We start from the raw sequence: 21,212 nt of genomic DNA, 5'->3' as shown, positions 1-21,212 counted from the left end.
AAAAATGGGTAGGAGACATCATCATTTCTGTAGGGAATGTAAGATCAGCTTTTCATGGAGCCTCAAAGAAAGGACAGAAATCTTCTCACCCATCTCTAAGGGTAGTTCAGGGCATAAATGTAGTTCCTTTGACACCCTAAAGCATGTCTGTATTCTTTGGTACTTACAAAGAGTAGCCCCTTGTGCAGGCTGTGAGTGAAAAATCTCAAACTTCTTTCTAAATTACATACATCTCTGCCAGAAAGACTGGTGATGCCAGTTAATGATGGTCTTTAGGGACTAGCTCAGCTAAACTCTGGCCCCAATACATCCTACCAAGAGTGTGCAAAGTGTCATCCTTCTTTGAACTAAATACTGTAGTTCTGACCCTTCAAAAGGTAGATTGTTAGTAGCATTTTAAACCTCACATGGGATACTGGAAGATTGTAACCAAGACTCACACCTCATTGTTGTTGCAAGTGTCATTGAATGTGTGCAGTATTCAGTATGTCTACTGCCACTTGTAGTGAGGTTTTAGCTGCTAATTGTGATTAAAGATTTTAATTATTCTCTGGACTCTTGTGGTGCTTTATCAGGGATGTCATAGAATATCAGGGTTGGAAGGGACCCCAGAAGGTCATCTAGTCCAACCCCCTGCTCGAAGCAGGACCAATTCCCAGTTAAATCATCCCAGCCAGGGCTTTGTCAAGCCTGACCTTAAAAACCTCTAAGGAAGGAGATTCTACTACCTCCCTAGGTAACGCATTCCAGTGTTTCACCACCCTCTTAGTGAAAAAGTTTTTCCTAATATCCAATCTAAACCTCCCCCACTGCAACTTGAGACCATTACTCCTCGTTCTGTCATCTGCTACCATTGAGAACAATCTAGAGCCATCCTCTTTGGAACCCCCTTTCAGGTAGTTGAAAGCAGCTATCAAATCCCCCCTCATTCTTCTCTTCTGCAGGCTAAACAATCCCAGCTCCCTCAGCCTCTCCTCATAACTCATGTGTTCCAGACCCCGAATCATTTTTGTTGCCCTTCGCTGGACTCTCTCCAATTTATCCACATCCTTCTTGTAGTGTGGGGCCCAAAACTGGACACAGTACTCCAGATGAGGCCTCACCAATGTCGAATAGAGGGGAACGATCACGTCCCTCGATCTGCTCGCTATGCCCCTACTTATACATCCCAAAATGCCATTGGCCTTCTTGGCAACAAGGGCACACTGCTGACTCATATCCAGCTTCTCGTCCACTGTCACCCCTAGGTCCTTTTCCGCAGAACTGCTGCCTAGCCATTCGGTCCCTAGTCTGTAGCTGTGCATTGGGTTCTTCCGTCCTAAGTGCAGGACCCTGCACTTATCCTTATTGAACCTCATCAGATTTCTTTTGGCCCAATCCTCCAATTTGTCTAGGTCCTTCTGTATCCTATCCCTCCCCTCCAGCGTATCTACCACTCCTCCCAGTTTAGTATCATCCGCAAATTTGCTGAGAGTGCAATCCACACCATCCTCCAGATCATTTATGAAGATATTGAACAAAACTGGCCCCAGGACCGACCCTTGGGGCACTCCACTTGATACCGGCTGCCAACTAGACATGAAGCCATTGATCACTACCCGTTGAGCCCGACCCTTTGCCAGGAAAGGTATTTGGAGAGGAGTGTTTGATAATTAGAATTCCTCATTTGAAGACTGTCTGGGGATAGCTTTTCCTTCCAAATATGTCAATTCACTTAAGTCTCTTCCTTTGGGGTAGATTTGGAGCTTTATTTTGTACGCTCCTGAGCTGGTGTGACCACAAAAGAAGCCATTTGTAAAAAATTGCTTGGTGTGTATGCTTCTCAACTGAAGAGGAAACAACAGACCGCAATCACAGTCAAGACAGCTGTCATATTTTTGTACCTGCTCTTGTCAGAGTCTAGCTGAGTCTCCAAGAAAGAAGCAACACTTCCACAAGATGTGTCCTTGAGCTTTTTCTTTGGGTGCTACTTTGCACCCAAACAAGCAACAGATTTGACAGTCTTGTCAAGAGCTTTTCTGAACCAGACCCTCTGATTTATTTTTGTGAAACCTGGAACAATATTACAGCAGGACAATGGGTCCTTGAGGTTATTCAGACTGGATATTCCATTCAGTTCCTGACTATTCCTACCTCTCGCCCAGCTTCCCTGTCTCTTTTCAGGGACCCCTCTCAAGAGGATTCTGCAACCAGGGCTTGAATCTCTTGTCTCTCAGAGCATAGAGGAGATTTCTCTTCAGTTCAGGGAAAAGGGTATTTATTCTCAGTTTTTCCTGATGCCTTGAAAAAAGAGAGGTTAGCGTGTAATTCTGGATCTGAGAAGAATCAGTCATTTGACCATTCATATTCAGTGTGTTGCCCCAAACCTTAATAATCTTTTCCCTAGATCCACAAGACTGCTTTACAGCTCTTGACGTCCAGAACCTGTTTCCATATTTCAGTCCAACCTGCTCTTAGAAAACATTTGCAGTTTGTAGTGGGAACACAACAATTCCAATGCACAGTTCTCCCATTTGCCTGGCAGCTGCAAAATTCACAAAATGCTTTGTGGTCATGGTGATGTTTCTCAAAAAGCAGAACATTTCCATTTATACTTATCTTGGCAGCAGGCTGATTCCAGGTACCCCTCCTCAGCTAGCCTCAAGCAACATTTATTATATTCAGGTACCTGCCAAACTGGTGCTCAGGATAACTGGGGAGAAATATCTTTTGATGCCATCAAAGAAGATACATCGTTGCTGTGGTGGAATCTACTTACCACAGTTCAGGTTCAAAGTAGTGACAAAAATTATAAATGAGTTACAGTGCATCCCTCAAATGTCTATAAGATAGTGTCTAAAGAATTCTAGGCACATGGCATCATGCACATTCTTCGCTCCCCATGCCAGACTTCAACTTCATTGTATTCAGAGCTGGTTGAAGTTGATACTCGCTCCAGAGAAGTACCCTATAGACATGCCTTTGAGGGTTCATCAACACTTACTTTCTTCTCTATAGTAGTGGAAAAATCCGATTCATATGTGCAAAGGTGTTCCATTGTTGCCTTCTCTTCCCACATTAACACTGATGATGCATGCTTCCAGTCTGGGTTGGGGAGTACACTTAAATCATCAGTTGTAGGCTCTCTGGTCAAGAGACAGATCTTGTCCTCTCAGAAAGCATGTGTAGCTTTCTACCTCTAATCCAAGGCAAACTGATACTGGTGATGACAGAAAACACCACTGTAGTATTCTGTATAAATTGGCAGAGAGGATCCAGGTAATCCTCTGTCAGGAAGCATCAAACACTGGATATTGCTCAGGACTGAACTCCCTTGCAGATTGGCTGAACCAGCCATTTTCTTCTGACCACAAATGGTCAGAAGAAAGAACTCAGTTACTCAACAGCTCTTATTCAACAGATCTTCCAGAAGCGGAGTCACCCAACCATAGACTAGTTTTGCCTTAGAGATGAACACACAATGCAGCACCATTTGCTCGAGAGGGTGCCGAATTCAAGGATCTCTACTGGATGCTTTTCTAATGGTTTTGGGGTCTGATGAACCCCAACCCATTGATTCCTTTAATACCGTATACATTGAGAAAGCTTGGGCAGAATGCTGTAACGTTGATATTAATAGCACCAGTTTGGCCCAGACAGTTCTGGTTTCCAAACCTCCTGAGTTATTGTAGGGACTCCAAACGTGTTGTGTCTGGTCTCAGGTTTGATCTCCCAAAATGACAGGAAGACCTTTCATCCAGACCCAGTGTCTCTGCACTGTACATCTTGAATGCTTGCTGCCTAGCTGAAGTGGAGAAGTCTTGTTCCAGGGATGTCCTGAGCATTTTGAATAATAGTTCAAGGACTATATAGGAAGGACTCCACAGGGACATAATGTCAAAAGGAAAAGATCTACCATTTGGACAGAATGACATCACACCTCACTCTCCCTAACAGACATTCTTTTAATTTTAGGTGACCTGCTCTTGTTAAAATCATCTGGACTTTCAGTTAGTTCTATAAAAGTTCAACCTGTGGTTATATCTGCTTATAATCCTCAGATTCAAAACCACACAGGTAGAGCCACACAATGTGAACACAACAGGATTCAGGTTGGTTCGGAAAACAACCCAACTCCCTCAGGCTCAGGTCAGGTGGGTGAGGATCTGCGGTCAGGGTTAAAAATTAGGCCTGAGTAGACCTCTATGCATAGCCTTTACACATCCAACCGTGTCTAGATCTCTGAAGGGATTAGTACTCCCTCTGATTAGAGAATCCTCTCCTTTGTAGGATCTTAATGTGTGATATTAGTTGGTGTTATGGGTCCTCCATTTGAACAGTTATCTGTGTTCATTACATCATCTTTCCATGAAAACATTGTTTTTGGTGGCTGTTAATTCTGCTTGTTGTGTGAGAGAAATTCAAGTTTTAATGGCAGGCTCACCATACACTATCTTTCATAGGGATAAGGTCTCTCTCTAGGTAGGAAGTTTGGATGGGATCTAAAGTAATATCTAATTTTCATGTTAATTAGACTATTCATGCACTTGTTTTCTTTCTGAAACCTCATGCCAGTGATTCTGAAAGAAAATTACTCTTTAGATTTTTCCAAGAGCTTTATTTGCATTTAGATAGAATTAAACCATTCAGAGTCTCTTCTAGATTATTCATAGCCTATGCCTAGGCTGTACTATCTGACTGTTCTCAAATAGGTAAGCTTGATTCCCCTGACAAGTCAAAAGGTCACCCAGCTTGAGTTCATGCTGCATCTGTGGCTTCCTTTAGAAATGTCCCCATAGCTGAAATCTGTAGGGCTATCACCTGGGGTTCAATTCACATGTTCAAAAAACACTAAGCTATTGGGGAGGTATCCTGAGCAGATCTTTGCTTTGGCAGAGTGGTCCTTCAGTCATTATTTGGTTAAGACTCTGATTACCCATCTCCTCACACAGGGTTGCTGTACAAGTCTCAAGAATGGAATACATGTAGACAGTTGCTTGAAGAAGGAAAGACCATTATTTAACTTACAATAACAGGTGTATTTTGAGATGTGTTTTTATGTGTATTCCATGACCTGTTGGCCTTCCTTGCTATTTCGGAGTATCCATTATCATTTGAATTCTGGTTGGCTAAGGAGCTGAGGCAGTTGGCCCCAGACCATCCTTTTATACCTTCATGAGTGGGGAGCATGAGAACAGCTGGGGCATGGGCCAGTTGGCACTGCTGGCCAAAAGGTTCCAGTCTCTGATGAATGGGGCATGTGTGAACCCAAGATTGGACTATGTATAGATAACACATCTCAAACACTATTTATTGTAAGGTGAGTAACAGCCTCTTTTGTACGGAAGGTCCTATTGGGAATGAGAGTGGGTCTTTTAAAACATTTATGTTCTTTGTAGAAGGGCATTGAGACAGCTTTGCTCTATTACAGTGAAGTTGGTTGAGTGTTGACTTAACTGTGGGATAACCAGCAGCAGCCATTGCAGGGCAGAACTTTTAAAATGGAAGAGGCTGAGGTGAACAATAAATAAAAATACAAGACAAATGTAAATTTTTATAGTGGTGAAAACTAGTAAATAGTAGCAATAATAAGCAATTAATATTTAGTAATTTTTCTGCATGGAGCTCACTGAAGGTAGTGTTGGTAAGATCACAGATACATCAACGCCTTCTAACAAGCTCATTTTAAGACTGTTCTGGTATCAAAGGGGATGATCGAAGAATAAGGGAAGAAATCACTTTCACTGCTAAGTACAGCAAATAGGTTCTCAACTCTTCCATCCTCTGCAGATTGAGTTGCATTCCTAAGGAATGGGAAGCGCAGACCACTTGCTTCACAGTTGCTAAACAGCTAGCATAGTTTTTGTGCCTTTTTGACCATAAAATTTCTACAATTGAGATTAGATCTGTGAATTGTCTGATACATTTGTCAGATTAATTGCCTCAAACAAAACAGTTGAGAGATCTGGGTTAACTGGGTCTGTGGAAAACTGTTGGTTCTCATAGAGTGCTCACCGTTAAGGGACAAGTAGATTTGTTTTCTGATAAGATTTGGATTTTATCATATCAGTGTGCATGCTTATTATTGAGAGTGAATTCACTGTTTTGTGAAATTGAGCAACCTGAGAATGCTGTCTAGAGCCAGACATAATACAAGCAGGCCTGTGTCTTTTTCTCCCTCAGTTATGATTATTCTCTGGTGAATTTGCACATATTCAGAACTGTTCAGGACACCTGGTCACATTATTACAGTTTTATCCGAGTATCTCTTGATAGTAACCCTTTTCAACTTTTTAGGAGGAAACAAATTGCTTTCCTTCACATAAATGTCTTTGTTCAACCCCATAGTCTTTGTTGTAGGCGTTTAAAGGTAGGACCATAGGTCCCATTTTTCATTTCCAAAGAAAGGGAAAACAAACATGTGAACACTGAGCTTTGGGGATGCCAGATTTGTTGTGGCATTTCCAAACCTCATTCTCTGAAATCCTGGGATTCTGAGAGAATGGCTTAAGGATCCGTTTGAGAGTGAAAATGAAAGATCTGTTGATGTACATGCTACAGTGCTTCTAGTCCAAGGATCAAACATTCTTTAAACAACTGTTCATTGCCAACCTAGGAATGCCCGTCTTACTTTTCGGAAAGTAGAACAGCTAAGCTGTCACATTTAAATGATCTCAGCCTGCACTTGGTCAGTCTAGCAGAGGGATATGGTGGCACTGTGACATCAGATCTGACTTTGCTGTGCAAAAGCAGTACCGAAGTCAAGGAGAAATGCCTGAAAATGGAGTTAATAAACTGGTAAATATGATTTGGATGCAAGATTTTCTATCTTGAAAAGAAAGCCAGTCACTTAAAACTTTGTTAAAAGGCAGGTTCTGTTGATCAAAAGTGGTTAAGGACATACAGTTCTCTGGAAAGAGAAGGAATAACAGTGAAAATAAGATGACTTAATTTCATGTGCAAAGGTTTCTTTTTTTCCTTTATCTCTTTACAAAAACTATTATTGGTTAGATGAACACATAGAACATGCTGAAATGTTTTTCAGGTAGTGTGTTGTCATTTAACATTTGAACATGTTTCCTGCATTCTCTGAAACCGTACTGTTTGTGTCACATTGTTCACTCTCATACAAGTCTCTTATAATTCTTTTTGCGGATATAGACTAACACGGCTGCTACTCTGAAACCTGACATTCTGGACATAAGAGCTATCTGCAGCTTGTCTAAAGAGCCTTTTCCAGTGTTAAGAAACTGGCGCCCTGACAATAAGAGGATTTCCTACGCAGTATAAAATTACAATTTAGGCTGAGTAATTCTGTTCAAGGACAAATGCCGAAAACTTTGCAAGTTTTGTTAAACAAATACATATATTTTAAATGAGAATGATTTTGTTACATATATATCTGAGCTCTTTGAACTTGTATCTAATTTTGGCATTAGCGTGGTCAAACATCAGATTAATGTAAGTTTTTAAATTCTAGCTTTTTAGTAGGTGAGATAAATACCTTATGGTTTCACATAATTTATTGATATAAACTTGCATGTGGTCACTGTGATTACAAAGCTGACTTTCTATCATTTGTCAAGCAGAATTGGCAAACTGTCATCTTCAATCTTACTCTTCATAGTTAAACTTATTCATGAGCTGGTGTCAGTTTTCCTTTCACACTGTTTGGAATGGAAGCTGTTCTCAGTGATGTCTGAAATTAAGCACAATTGAATGAAATGAATGTTGTTTTTTAAAGTATCTCTCCAAGTTGCAATCATCCTTTTTTTCTTATTTCTTTAGTTACAATTACAGAAAACACAGTATTTGCAGTTGGGACAGAGTCGTGGCCAGTACTATGGAGGGTCACTGCCAAATGTGAATCAGATTGGGAACAGTGCCATGGACTTGCCTTTCCAGGTGAGCTTCAGCTGCTGTTTATACATTTTAAATCAGAGCTGTGACTTTCTTCAACTGGAGACTGTACAATAAAGGCTGATAACAGGCCCAGAGCACAGAATCGTAACCTCTGCAGATCAGCGTAACTGTATTAAGATTTGTCAGTCCTAAAGAATGTAATTTTAAAGTAGAAAAAGCGCATAGTGCTTTGTGGAAAAATATATGTTACCAAGAAGTTGATTGATACAGTTCTGCTGCGCTCTGGTTGTGGACATCTTTCACAGTTGGTGCTACATAAGTGCATGCTGCCAAACAGTAACTTTGCTTTATTAATGATTATAGTGCCCATGTGCATCTGCATGGTACTGTTCAGAGGCAAAGGCCTTCGTTTTCAGTTTTTATTTGTTTAAAATTTCCTGGCAATTTATTGGTGCTTATTACAAAAATTAAAAAAACTGTAAAAAACAGTTCAAAAAATGGACTTCACAGTTTCTTGGGTAAATATTGGGGGGGTAGGAGGAAAGGAAAAAAGCAACAAATAAAGACAAGTAAGTGTATTGAAAGTATAAGCAGTTTAATGCTGTGGTTTATTTCATGGACTGTACATCAACAGTACATACACACACACATGCATGCGCATGCATATATCTGCCACGACATTGCCTTACTTTAAAAGACAGCCTTGCCTCTAGACATAAACTAAAGCACATCTACTTAATGTACTGGGGGGAGGGATAGCTCAGTGGTTTGAGCATTGGCCTGCTAAATCTAGGGTTGTGAGATCAATCTTGGAGAGGGCCATTTAGGAATCTGGGGCAAAAGTTGGGGGTTGGCCCTACTTTGAGCAGGGGGTTGGACTAGATGACCTCCTGAGGTCCCTTCCCACCCTGATATTCTATGATTTTGTGATTCTATTAGATTTTCTTAACATGAGTGTTTTTACATACTTGAGTGGTCCATAATTTGGTCAAAATTGGTAAAAACCATGTAATAGCTTTTGTAAAAGTTTTTAGTAAAAAAACAAAAACAAAGGGCCTTATTCACAGTGTGACCAGTATTGGACTTATGATGGGACCCGTTCCCAAAGGGGTGACAGTCTAAAGGCGCAAGTGGAAACGCACTGGACAAAATAATTCCAGCCACAGAATAAGATGGGGGTGGGAGGTGAGTCTATTACAGGGTGAATATTTTGTGGAATTGGGTGCATATTCTTGGCACCTTTTTTGGGGGGGTAAAATGCTTTAATCAAATGTCCTGTGGCTAAACGTTAGCTTCAGAGTAGGCTCCATTCTTCAATATGGCTATTACTGAGGTTTTGTTATACTCTGGCTAATTTTTGAAATGACTCCTTTATCTAGATTAGTTTCTCATGATGCCTGAAACTGGTGGCTTGTTTCATTTCATTATTTGTGGTTTATATACTAAATCTGCTTAGCTTGCTCCTGTATTAAAAGACATTGTCAGAACAATCCTAGTTATGCATTTTTTTGCCCATGTTACTGATTAATATCCCATATTACTAAAATGGAAAACTTTTAAAATCTCATTTAATTTTCTCTGTTTAGGTTGCTTGTGTTCTGTGTATTTAAAAGTTTTACATAATGTCAGTTGCTACAGTTTCTAAGTGCTCTGCTCCTGTCTTTCCTAGACTAGGGTTATAATTTCCCAACTCCAAGGAACAAAAACTCTTCCATCCTCCCCAGAACCAATCCTCTGCCCTCTTTTCACCCCTCGAGCTCAAGCTCTGCAGAATTCCTTCCCAGGGTCTTCTCCATGCAGGCCCAGCTAAATTCCCTCTAAGCCGCTCAGCTGCTTATTAAGCCCCGCGCAGGGGCTCAGTGCTGTGGTGGGGAGGGGCACCCCTCCCCGCCAGCTCCACCACAGACCTGCCCCGGACTTGCCATGGCCAGCCGGGGAGAGGAGCCTCTCCCTCGGCCTAGCCCAGCCCCACTAGAGCTGCCAGGGCTGGGGGAGAGGCGCCTCTCCCCTGGCCCCGAGCTGCTGCCGCAAGAGAGGGCTGGAGGGGAGTCCTCTCTCCCCACCACAGCCCCGGGGCAGCCTGCACTCCTCTCATCCCCGGTGGTGTAATGGCAAGATGGCTCTGTGGTTTGGCAGACGGACAATACGCTGTATTTGCAGGACCTGAATGAAGGAGCAAATTTAGGATTTTCCAAACAGATGGCGCAAAGGGATTCAGCAAAGCTGTTACGGTTGGCAAGGAGTTGAGAAGTGCCCAGTTTTTCCCACGTGGTTCACGGACAGCCCTTGATGTACGAGTGGAGGCTGAGCATTCTGTTCTCCCACTTATGCAGCTTTGTACTGTGATAATGTAGAGGATTTCGAGTGAGATTGCTTGGAAGTCTTGTCTGCAGCAGCTTTGGGTTCTGGGAAACCTGTTGCCAAATAGTAAAAGTTCTAGTGGCATATACATTGTTCTAATGCATAAGATCCATAGAGTGGAGTTGACCGGACTAGTTGTCTTCCCAATCTAAATGAAACTTTTAGAAAGTAAATTCAATTTTAAAATGTTTGTTGCTTTAATCATCTTTGTTAGCAACATGAGAAGGAAATTTCTTGTTTTGATATTTTTATTTTGTCAGTGTCTCTTAATATAATTATGATGCTGATGAGAGGGGGTGAAAAAAATGCCTTGAGAGAGACATTTCCTACAGAGCATCAAGTGAATGTTAGGAATCTGAAATTAGAATTCAGTGTACTCGATGAATCCCCTTCCTGCATCTTTTGCCTTCATGGTTAAGTTTAAGCTCCATTTGTCAGCATGTTCCTTCTGGATGCATGCTGCATGATACACCAGGAGTAACTTATGCACTAGTTAGCAGTAGGTTCATAGATTACTCTACTCATTTCTATCATTCCTGGTGTTTCAAAGATGGGGTAGGACTTAAAGGCTGGAAAAATAGTGCAAATTTAGGAAATCTGTTGCCGTCTGCCTCCCCCTATTACTAAACTCTCTTTTGGGAGATAGTTTCCAGTGCTTCTCCATTCCAGATATAGTGTGATCTGTCTAGTATATGAAAATTACATTTAAGGAAAAAGTTACATTGTCCAAATGATGATTGGCTGGTGTACCCGTAGCTGTTAGGTTTATTTTTAGTGCATACAGAATCAGGCCTAGCTGTGGATATATTGATTCTGTCCGGGTGGTTTCTGCATGTATTTTTTTGTTGATAACTTTTTATCTCCCTTAGACTCCTTTTCAGTCATCTGGACTGGATACAAGTAGGACAACTCGGCATCATGGTCTGGTGGACAGAGTGTATCGTGACAGAAACCGCCTTGGGTCTCCACACCGGCGTCCGCTGTCTGTGGATAAACATGGAAGGCAGATATCCTTTGATTTATGGTGTGGCATTAAAATGTTGCCTTTGTCAGCACTGTTCGTATTTAAAGTTTGTTTTACAAATTGTTTTAAATAAACGAATCGATAAACCCCAAGCATTGTAGAGCGCGAGTGTGGATTATAATGGGGGACTCCTGAGTTCCATTCTGGTTTTGCCACTGATTCATTTTGTGACTTTGGGCATAAGAACATGCCGACTCAGATTAGAAATCCACCCAGTCTCACATCCTGTCTCTGACAGTGAATCGTGTCAAAGGAAGGTGCAAAAAACCCCATAATGGACCAACTGTCTTGCTTGCAGGGGACGTTTCTTCTGAACTCTGGACAGTTAATATCTCCTGTTCTGAAGCATTATCCAGTGTAATGTAACTGGATAGTCTCCTTATTGCTATATGGAAGTCTGATCTTTCACAAATCCTAATACTTTGCTTCTCTATATCTCAGATTCCCCAGCTGTAAAGAGGGGACAATAATACATACTTAGTTCCCAGAGCTGTTGAGAGGCTTAGGTAGTGCCTTGAGATCCTTTTGTGAAAAATACAACAGAAGTACAAAATGGCAGTGTTGGTGGGTCTGACTCCTCTTTCAAAACTGAGCAGAACCAGGACTGAATTTTTTGCAGGTGATTTCTTTCCATTTCTATTACAAGCTGACTCATATGAGTTCAGCATCTGCCAAGCACTATTTCTTGGTGACTTTCATAAAACAGAATTAGTTTATTGTTGTTGACTAGCTTTAAAAGTGCCAGTGTGAGAGTGGTTATTGGAAATGAGGGTGATCCTCCTGTTACTCAAAAGTGACAACTGCTGGCCAGCTGAGTGGCATTATGTGATCTCTCTCTTTAGAGGAAAGTTGTGATACAACCTATATACACGGAGGGAGCAGTATTAGTGTGTGTATGATGGGAGGAGAGATGTGTAGTTGGAATAAACTATCTGAAGCTATAGGTTGAATTGCGTGCTCCTAGCAAGGCGCCATATTTCATGACCCACCCCGACTTGTCTGAGACGACTTCAGCCTGTGTGTGTGTGTGTGTGTGTGTGTTGGTGGGTAGCAGGGAGAGGGGATCATTTTGACAATAGTGTGTGTGGCTAGGGAAAATGTAGGATTATACGGGGGGAGGTCAAGAAAAACGTGTGAGAAGAAGGTGGAGAGTGATTACCCCTTCATTTGACTGTTGAGAATGACTCCCTGTATACCACTCCACCCCAGTAGGTATAAGCATTTTTTGTTTATGTATTGTCAGGCTTGAATTTTTAAGTAGGAACACCCTTTCCTACAGCACCTACAAAGCCACCATTAACATGCATATTTTGTTTGAAATGTCATGCCAAAATCAGCATTTCCTCCACAAAGAAATGCTCTTTGCTTTTCTCACTAGAGTGTATTGGCTCTGACAAAGTAACTTAAATTATTCCTTGTTCAAAGCTTTCAAATGGGCCTGTTATTTAAACAAGAGGCTCCTGGTTTTCTCCCCCTTAACTAATTGAATCACGTGGACAGTTGTCCATATGGCACTGTGTATCTGTCGCCTCCATCGGATACAAGCTGGAGAAGGTTAGTGGCATAATTCCATGTGCATTGGTATTTGGTCCAAAGACTTAGATCCTGTGACAACCCTTAGAAGTGCAAGAAACATTTGTTTTTCCCTGTGGCAGCTTACAGTACTTAGGGTAATCTGGATTGCCATGTGTGGTTTTTTTTTTTTTTTAACTGAATCTAGAACTTAATGTTTTTTCAACTCTGTATGGATTCTTTTAAGAGATTGTTTTTTAAACTTAAAGTATGCCAGTGCATAATTAGATTTTGAGATATAAAGTTTCCCAGGTTTACGTCTGTAGAGGGGTAAGATGCTCAGAATTACTGAGTTAGAAAATCATAGGTTTTTACCACTACATTAGAAGTGGGGCTGATCTTCACAAGCAATCAGTGAGCAAAGAATGTGTAGTCATTTGTCCCCACCGTCATGCCCCTTGCACCACAGTTGGGAACAAGGAGTGCCTATGTGGTATGCTGTGCTTACCAGTTTGAGGACACATCATCATGCAAGAGTGGCAGAGTAGAGGACTGGGATCCTGGGACTCCCACAGTTTAATTCTGGCTCTATAACAGGCTACTTTTATGTTCCTTGGCAAGTCAGTTTCCCTTTCTGTAAAATGTGGGTGATATCTTCCTCGCAGAGATGCTGTGACGCTTAAGCAATGTTTATAAATTGCTCTCAACTCCAAAAGTGCTGCTGCTTACTCTGAGACCATACGCTGCCCCAGTGGTACCAGCGAGAGCACACCCCAGATAGTTTTCTATCTGTAGCGGTTCGTTCGTTCGTCTTTGATGTTCCTCCTAAACTCCGTTGTTTTGTTGAAACAGTTACTCTATAAACGTGTAATAAATTCAGTTCTGTAAAGTTATCTGATCGTTTCATCAAGAAATCTTGCCCAGCATAATCCCAGTGTAATATTTTACAATTACAAAGTGGTATTTCAGGTTTATTTTAATTTGCTGAATTTCCCATGTGACTAAGGGGATTGTTATCCTCATAAGCATCCTTAGTTTAAAAAGCTAACAGGTTTCTTTGCTTTCTTGCCAGGACCAATTCAGATTCTGCCTTGCATCAAAGTACAATGACCCCAGCTCAACAAGAGTCCTTTTCAGGAGGGTCACAAGACATGCAGCAAAAAAGAGGTAAACTCTGTGGGGGAGAAGGGTGGGAAATGGAAAATCCATTTCAGAACTTGATATCATTAAAAAATTGTTTTTCCCGTATAAGTGGGACTGCAGGAATTATCAAAATGTGGTTGGTGCCGGAGAAAAGTGCCTCAATGACAGTTCTGGAGACTGAAATCCAAAAGAAGTAGAGCATTATCAGCGATAGAGCAGGCTTCTCATACTCTATCCTGGCATTTTACTTCAGCCTTGTTTGGCATGGCCCATCTTCAAGAGTGAGAAGGTAGTTTAGATTTCCTGGACCAGCCAGTCCATGATTTGTATGCTGGCACTACTTTTGGGGCTTCCAACTAGCTCCAGTTTGTAGTGATGGTTTGCATTATGGACATGTTTTAGAACTGGGACTGAGATCCCTATGTTGTTTAACATTGAGCAATCATTTGGTGGCAACAAGTTTTTGGGTACCAGAGGTCACAGTGAGAGCTCTTTTCACAAAGAGAATGTATTCCAGATGATTTTAACCAAGATTTAATACCCCGTGGTATCAGTAGTACTGGTAACTGTTGGGGAAAATTGCTGTAATTGACAAGGTTTATTTTGGGCATTTCATTTAGTTTGTTACTTGTTGATTGATGAATTCTGGCTTGTGACAAACATTCCAAGTTGGCAGTCTCATAAAATATTAAAGCAAGTGGCAAACAAAATCAAATTCTTTAAATTAATTCTGGCTTCAGAATCTTAGGACTGCTACATTTCCTTTCCAGTAAATTAATCCAACAGATTTCAAGGGCTTTCCTCCAGTGACCAACCTTACCTCAAAATATAAAACTTCCAGTGTTCAGATTGAAAAACACATGACTGTTAACACTTATTGTTCAATGTGCAAGCTCTTAACTCTAAATATTACCTAGGTTCAGATAGTCTGATTCTCCCCTTGGGCAGGTGTTGGGGATCATGACAATAGTAAAACTACCTGGGCCTTTTGTTAAATATTTAGGGGTGGCTTTGGTAACTTTCGCTTTCCATTTTTTAAATTAGCCATTGTAAGCAACTTTTTCAAAATTTGTCAAATAGCTATGTTGGAAACCTGATTCAAATATGGCACCATAGAGGGATCTTCTCCAGTTCTTATGGGTAGCAAATAATCAATGTCTTATACCTCAGTACCAATGTTTAGAAATATAGGTTGGTGTTTTTAATGTCACTACTGACAGGTAGCAATAACCATTAAACACCACTACTGATTTTTGGTGCCCTCTACTGGTTTTTGCTTCTATTACCAGTTCCAAAATATATTGGAGGCCCTTTAATCTATGCAATGAGATTTACAGATGCATCTAAAATGACTTTGTTTTAGTCCTTGAAGAAATAGACAGTAATACTGATATATAACAGTCAAGTACACACATTCTCCATTGTAACTTCTATTATGTACTCTTTACACCACGATATAAATGACCTTTTACAAAGTACTACAAATTTATACAGTGCTTTTCAAACGTAGGCTCTGGTCCTGCAATCAGATGCATGCACGTGGGCCTTTGTGCCTGCATGGAACCCAAATGGGTTGTAAAGTCTGCATGTATGCATTTATTGGATTGGGGCCATAATGTAATATGTCATAGCCTAGAAAGGTTTCTGCAGATGGAAATCTGCTTTGTATGGATGTTCTGTCTATGTCACTATGCAGTCTTGCTGCTTGCATGATGAAATTGTTTCCAACTTTGAACCCATAAACGTCCTGGACCACAGAAATAGTATAAATTCAGTTTCTCCTATCCCAGTGGAAATGTCTAGTTTTTGCCCCATTGGGCAACATTGGTAACTCACTAGAAGCATTTAAGTCTTGCATATCACGGACTTAAAATAGAGCAGATAAAAAAATGGGACCACCTCAAAGGGGAAACTACAGGTCCCAGCATGCAGTTCCATCTAGATTTGAGCAGTCTAAATCAGATTTGGAGTAAAATTTTCAAAGGTATATAAGGGTATGTCTTCATTGCAGAGTTAACCTGGGCTCTTACTTGGGTCTTGCCCCTAACACCCCTCTCCCCTCCACATACAACAACTCGCTCGCCCAGGTTTGATGCTTTTAAACTCTTGGCTAGCTGGCCCAACTGGGGTTATAGAGCCTGGGTACAGCTTTCACTCAGGCTGGTAACCTGCCCTCTGTACAGTAAGGACAAGAGCTAAATCATTTGAGTGCTGATAGTCTTCTAGTACCTTCCCAAAGGTCCTCCTATGTGTCAAGAAGGTCACACAAGCTCTTTCTCAATTAATTGAGAAAGAATCACAGGAAGAAAAAACCCACTATGTGGCCACAGCTGGGGAAGGTCAGCTGACTCAAGGTCTTGGGGCTCCACCTGCAAGATTGGAGGGTCGCCAAGCTCGGGCCCCAGCCTGTTGCCTGAATGTCTACACAGCAATTTTTCAGACCTGCAGCCTGAGCCCTACGAGCCAGAGTCCACTGATCCAGGCCAGGCATGAGTTTTTTTATCCCTGTGTAAACATAGCCATAGAGTGGTTCAGCTTACTGTAGCACTGAGAGCCATGGGATATGCCCCCAGAAATCCAAATGATACACACACATATCATTTAGGCTAAGTCATTTACATGCTTTTGAAAGTTTTTTGTGCTAGATGGAAAAACAAATAGCTTTTTAGAAAGCTGATGAACTACACTTGGGGTGAAATACATTTTTTTAGTGATCTGGATATAGTTTTATTCTGAAATATACATCTTATTTATTAGTTGAGAATAGGAATTATTTATGGTAAAAAATTACCACATTTTTTCCTGACTGAAATATATGATTGTTTCTGCAGGATGTAGCAGATTTATAATAGGATGTGCTTTTATTTTTATTCTGTTTTCTAGTCTTATTATTGACTGTCCCTGGAATGGAGGAAAGCACATCTGAAACAGACAAAGCCCTTTCTAAACAAGCATGGGACACTAAAAAGGTAGAAATGCCAAATCTTTGTAAGGTTCAGATGTTCTAGTCCAGACAATGTATTTTGTAAATATATTTAGGTAAACATTTTGAATAATGTTGAATTGAAATGAACTTTGCTTGGTCAGACTTGAGTTGAGGTTCTATATTCTGCAACAAACAACCTAAAGTGAGATCAGGGAGCAGTATAGCTATCTCTCTGTGCCTATTGTTGTCAACTGTCTCGGCGGAAACTGTATTCTAAACTTGAGTCTTGGAAGACTGTTAAAGCAGAAAATGATTTTCAGCTGTCTTGCTTTAAAATTTATCTGTAAATGTTAAGTTTGCATGTAAAAACTCCATTAATAGGTTGGTCCCTTATGCAATTGCTTTTTTAAAAAAGTACCCAAGCATTTGTTTCACTTACTAAGGTTTGTCAGGAATTGACAGATTCCAGGAAATTTTAAAGTGAAGTCTGATATGTCATCCTTAGCTTGCGCTATTGCATTAACAGTGCACCAGTAAGAACAACATGAATGAAATACAGAATTAAAACATTCTTCCATCATCTTTTCAAATGCAGAAAGCTACTTTAATGAAATAAAATGCACTCTTTCCCTACTTGTATCTCTGCTTTTATTTCTACCACTCACCATCCTGCCTCTTTTTTCTCTCCTCCTTTTCTTTTTTTCTGTGAATTTGTCTAACTGGCATTTCTCAAGGCAACTTCCGCACCAAAACAATGATCAGATTTTTGTTGTTTGTAAAACAAATGGTAAATATTCAGGATTTTAGTTATTTTGCTCCTATAGAGCTGCTATTGTCTCCATGCTTTCCCCCATCAGCCTGGTTACTAGATAGATAGAAGTAGCAAAGGTAGCATTTGCTTTTGAGATCTGAATATTTTTTTAATGCTTAAATAAGTCTGGATGTTTAAGCAGGTCTGAATTATTGAATATTAATAAACTTATTTAGAAAAAATATATTAAAGAATCAATAGGGAAAGGATGTTTGGTTCATGAAGTTCTTCAAAACCAAGGCTGAATTAATGATTTTCTTGAGCTGTTCTTTGTGTTAAAGTATTTTCAAAGTCTAATTGTGGCTTCTCAGCATGGCAGCTTTCTCTTTTCTTCTCTCTTTGCTACGGTCTCCCTGCTTACCTTGGGAATTATGTGTTTTAACAGTCAGTCCCTAGCAAATATAACCTTTCTAAAAAGGGTATGCATATTTTATAAAAAGCCATGCATTGGTTAATCAAGTGATCGTTCCCTGTATTACATGCAGATTGAGCTAATTTGGCTTTGTGATCATACAAAGTGACTGCTGCCATCATGTGGGATTTTCATATGAGAAGTCTTGAAAGTGACATTGTTGGGAGGACTGCAAGGTTCTTTTTCTGTGGATTACCACTGTAGTATTCATGTCCATAAAGTGTCTAGGAGACAAGTTTCTCTAAGCTCGTGGAACTCAGTAAGATAGAAGTAGGACTTGTATTCTGGATGTACTATTGATGCCTGAGTGTCTGGTTTATGACAGTTGGATGCAAAGTCTTATACCTCATCTGAGAGCTTTTACTTTCTAATAACTGTTATTTTAGCGCAAAGATATGCTAGCAAAGGCAATAATGAATACATTTCATACTATTATGTCTTATCAGGAAGATTGCAATCCTGTTTTGGTAGAACGTACCCTGCAATTGTCCAGGCAGATTTTTAGGAAATATCAAAATGGAAATACTTGATGTAACAAACATTAGGGATCAGAGTTTATATCCTGAGCTGAGAGATATGGGGAGCAAGTACTTCTGTGTAACCCCCTTGCAGACTCATGGAGCAAGTGTTAAAGAGCTTTGCGTTTTTCTCCTCCATTGCTATGAAAGTTGCTATGCTGTGGTGCTTTTGGAGTGTGGCACTGTGAAGTGGGAGATAAGGGCTTAGATAACCTATTAAAGTTTTATTGATATACCAGTCTTGCACTTTCCAAGTTTTTTTCTAAAGTGCTACTTGCTTTTCTGTCATTCAGTTAGCGTTTTTGTGATAGTTTGTAGATTTTCATTCATTTAATGTCGACAGCCCCGACATATAGCGATAGGCTTAGATTTAGTAAGAAAAATGACGTGGTCGATGTTTGCTTGCTAATTTAAGCAGGTGATGTTTTACTCTTGCTCTGTCTTCATTTTGTTTAGTTTATCATTGGAACTTTGAAGCTTAGCTGGCTTAAAGTCCATGCTGAGATCAGTTTTTTTGGTGTGGCACCAAACACCCATTTTGAGCAAGAAGAGGCTTTTAAGAGCATATGAGAAACTGCTGTTCTTAGGTTTCATTTAGTAGGTTTCCTATCTTTTAAAACAAATTATTTCCTAAATGTTGTTTTCCACATTTCTTTGCCTTTCACAGTGTCTTTCTGTTCTATTTTAGACAGGGTCATTGAGGCCTAAATCATGTGAAGTTCCAGGAATCAAGTAAGTTTGGGAGTGGGGTATATGGTTTTGTAGGGATGCATGTAGAAAGTTCACTGCCTGTTCCTAAGCTTCTTGCTCCGTAAGCTCTATTGATTAAGGTTCCCTCTATACTGACAATGAAACAATGCTAACCAGATTACTTTTAAACACTGAAAACATGGTGAATGCTAACATTCCTTGAACATGGTTTGCTTGGCCATGGTAACCCAGATGATGAAACCATTAAAAAAAATGTTCTAGATTCAGTCTCTAATTATACAGAGTACATGTGATTTAAAACAGGAGATGGAGAGTCAAGAATTCTGAGTTTTATTCCCAGTTAGGCATGTTTTGTGTGAACTCGGACAAATCGTTTGACCTCTCTGTGCCTCAGATTCACAATCTGTAAAGCTGGGGGCTGAGATCTTCAAGGAGAGTTCATCACTTAGACATAGGCTTTATATGATCGTAATCACCATGAAATGCACAAAGTGTAGTTCCCTCTTCTAAATAATATGGAAACAGCTGCAACCCCACTGAAAATATTGCCATGTGACAACTGTGGGTAAACATTAAAACAGTGACCACTCTAAATATTTTATTTGTATATTTTTTTACATAGCTTTGTGCATGACCGCTTCAGATAAACTTTCTTTTTGTATATCATGTGGGAAGTGTGTATGTAGACTAAAATCTCAACTGACTTTTGTTACTGTATTTTTTTTAAATTTAGCATCTTTCCATCAGCTGACCAGGAAAACACTACAACGCTGATTCCTGCTGCACATAACACAGGTGGCTCTCTGCCAGACCTGACAAACATCCATTTCCCTTCTCCCCTCCCAACACCACTAGATCCTGAGGAATCCACGTTCCCATCCCTGAGTAGCTCCAATAGCACCGGAAATCTTGCAGCCAACTTGACTCACTTGGGCATCAGCACTGCCAGTCAGGGTAAGAACATATCCAAAGGGCGAATTTATAGATTGTCTGTCAGTAAAAAGTCACTTTCTATCCCTCAACAGTTGTGTAGCATTGCTGAACATTACTAAACAGCTGCTGTGTTTCATCTCAAAGTTAGCGTCACTGGTGTATGCAACTCGTATAAATCATTTTGGGATAAAGAAATGTGTAAACAGTCATAATTAATTAACTCTGTTTTGCGTATCCCTTCTGTGATAGTCTTCCATCTTTCATTCTTGGCGCACATGCATTATTCTGGTTTTATTTTGTATGATTCTTCCAAGGGTGAGATGCAGTGTCCGCATCTTGGCAGTAACTCGACTCATTTTCTGGAGTACCAGCCAGAGTGCACCCACGTAGGGAAACCACTGCAGCAAATTTCTTGATTTCTTGTTTCCATTCCTTCTGTCCTCTCTTTTTGTTGTGGTGACTCTCTTGAGAGATTGTATCATTCCTTTACCTGAACCAAATGTGGACTGTTAAGCAACTGAATTAGTATATAAGCCCCCTAAAATACGTTCTAGTCGGGATTGTTTGTAAGCCTGACTGTTTCATAGCACAAACTGCATTTTTGAAGAGATCCTAAATACACCCACCTTCATAAGGCTCTTAGGAATAAGCTTACAATCATCTGGACCATGTTGTTTTAGAGTTGTATCCTGCTCGCTCTTTGTTTTGTTGTGGCCTTGGATTGTAAGCTCTTTTTAGGGCAAGGACTCTTGTGTTTGTACACCTCTTAGCACAATAGACCTTGATGCTGGTTGGAGTCTCAGGGCTTGCTTCAATACAAATACATAATTAAAAATCCCATTATCAGCCGTGCTAGAAAAATGTCAGTAGACCAGCACAACTACTGTATTTTCAGGACCAGTAGCCTTTTCCAGGCAAATAGCCTGAGGCAGTGATCAAAAAGAATCAATCTCTGACTTGGGTTATTTTATTTTATTTTGAAATAACTCATGTTGCCTGAGCAAGCAGGTGCCTTATAT

At 40.4% G+C, this 21,212-nt stretch overlaps 1 protein-coding gene across 3 annotated transcripts in view; it reads left to right on the top strand.

Annotated features, from left to right (window-relative positions):
• The window catches only part of CRTC1 (CREB regulated transcription coactivator 1), an 84,868-nt gene that overhangs the window by 27,797 nt on the left and 35,859 nt on the right, over nucleotides 1–21,212 (top strand). For all 3 annotated transcript variants that reach the window (XR_014709639.1, XM_084614612.1, XM_084614613.1), the window contains exons 2-8: nucleotides 7,768–7,884; nucleotides 11,073–11,210; nucleotides 12,720–12,781; nucleotides 13,812–13,906; nucleotides 16,766–16,851; nucleotides 19,238–19,281; nucleotides 19,994–20,214. Coding sequence is in view for 2 of the 3 variants with exons in the window: in XM_084614612.1 (XP_084470738.1) it covers nucleotides 7,768–7,884; nucleotides 11,073–11,210; nucleotides 12,720–12,781; nucleotides 13,812–13,906; nucleotides 16,766–16,851; nucleotides 19,238–19,281; nucleotides 19,994–20,214 (763 nt within the window). In the remaining variant the exon portion in view is untranslated. The remainder of the gene's footprint in view (nucleotides 1–7,767; nucleotides 7,885–11,072; nucleotides 11,211–12,719; nucleotides 12,782–13,811; nucleotides 13,907–16,765; nucleotides 16,852–19,237; nucleotides 19,282–19,993; nucleotides 20,215–21,212) is intronic.

This window comes from Lepidochelys olivacea (genome assembly GCF_965140295.1).
Source record: "Lepidochelys olivacea isolate rLepOli2 genome assembly, chromosome: 25".
Lineage (NCBI taxonomy): Eukaryota > Metazoa > Chordata > Testudines > Cheloniidae > Lepidochelys > Lepidochelys olivacea.
Note: the sequence above shows the minus strand (reverse complement) of the source record. Positions and strands in the feature narration are given on the sequence as shown.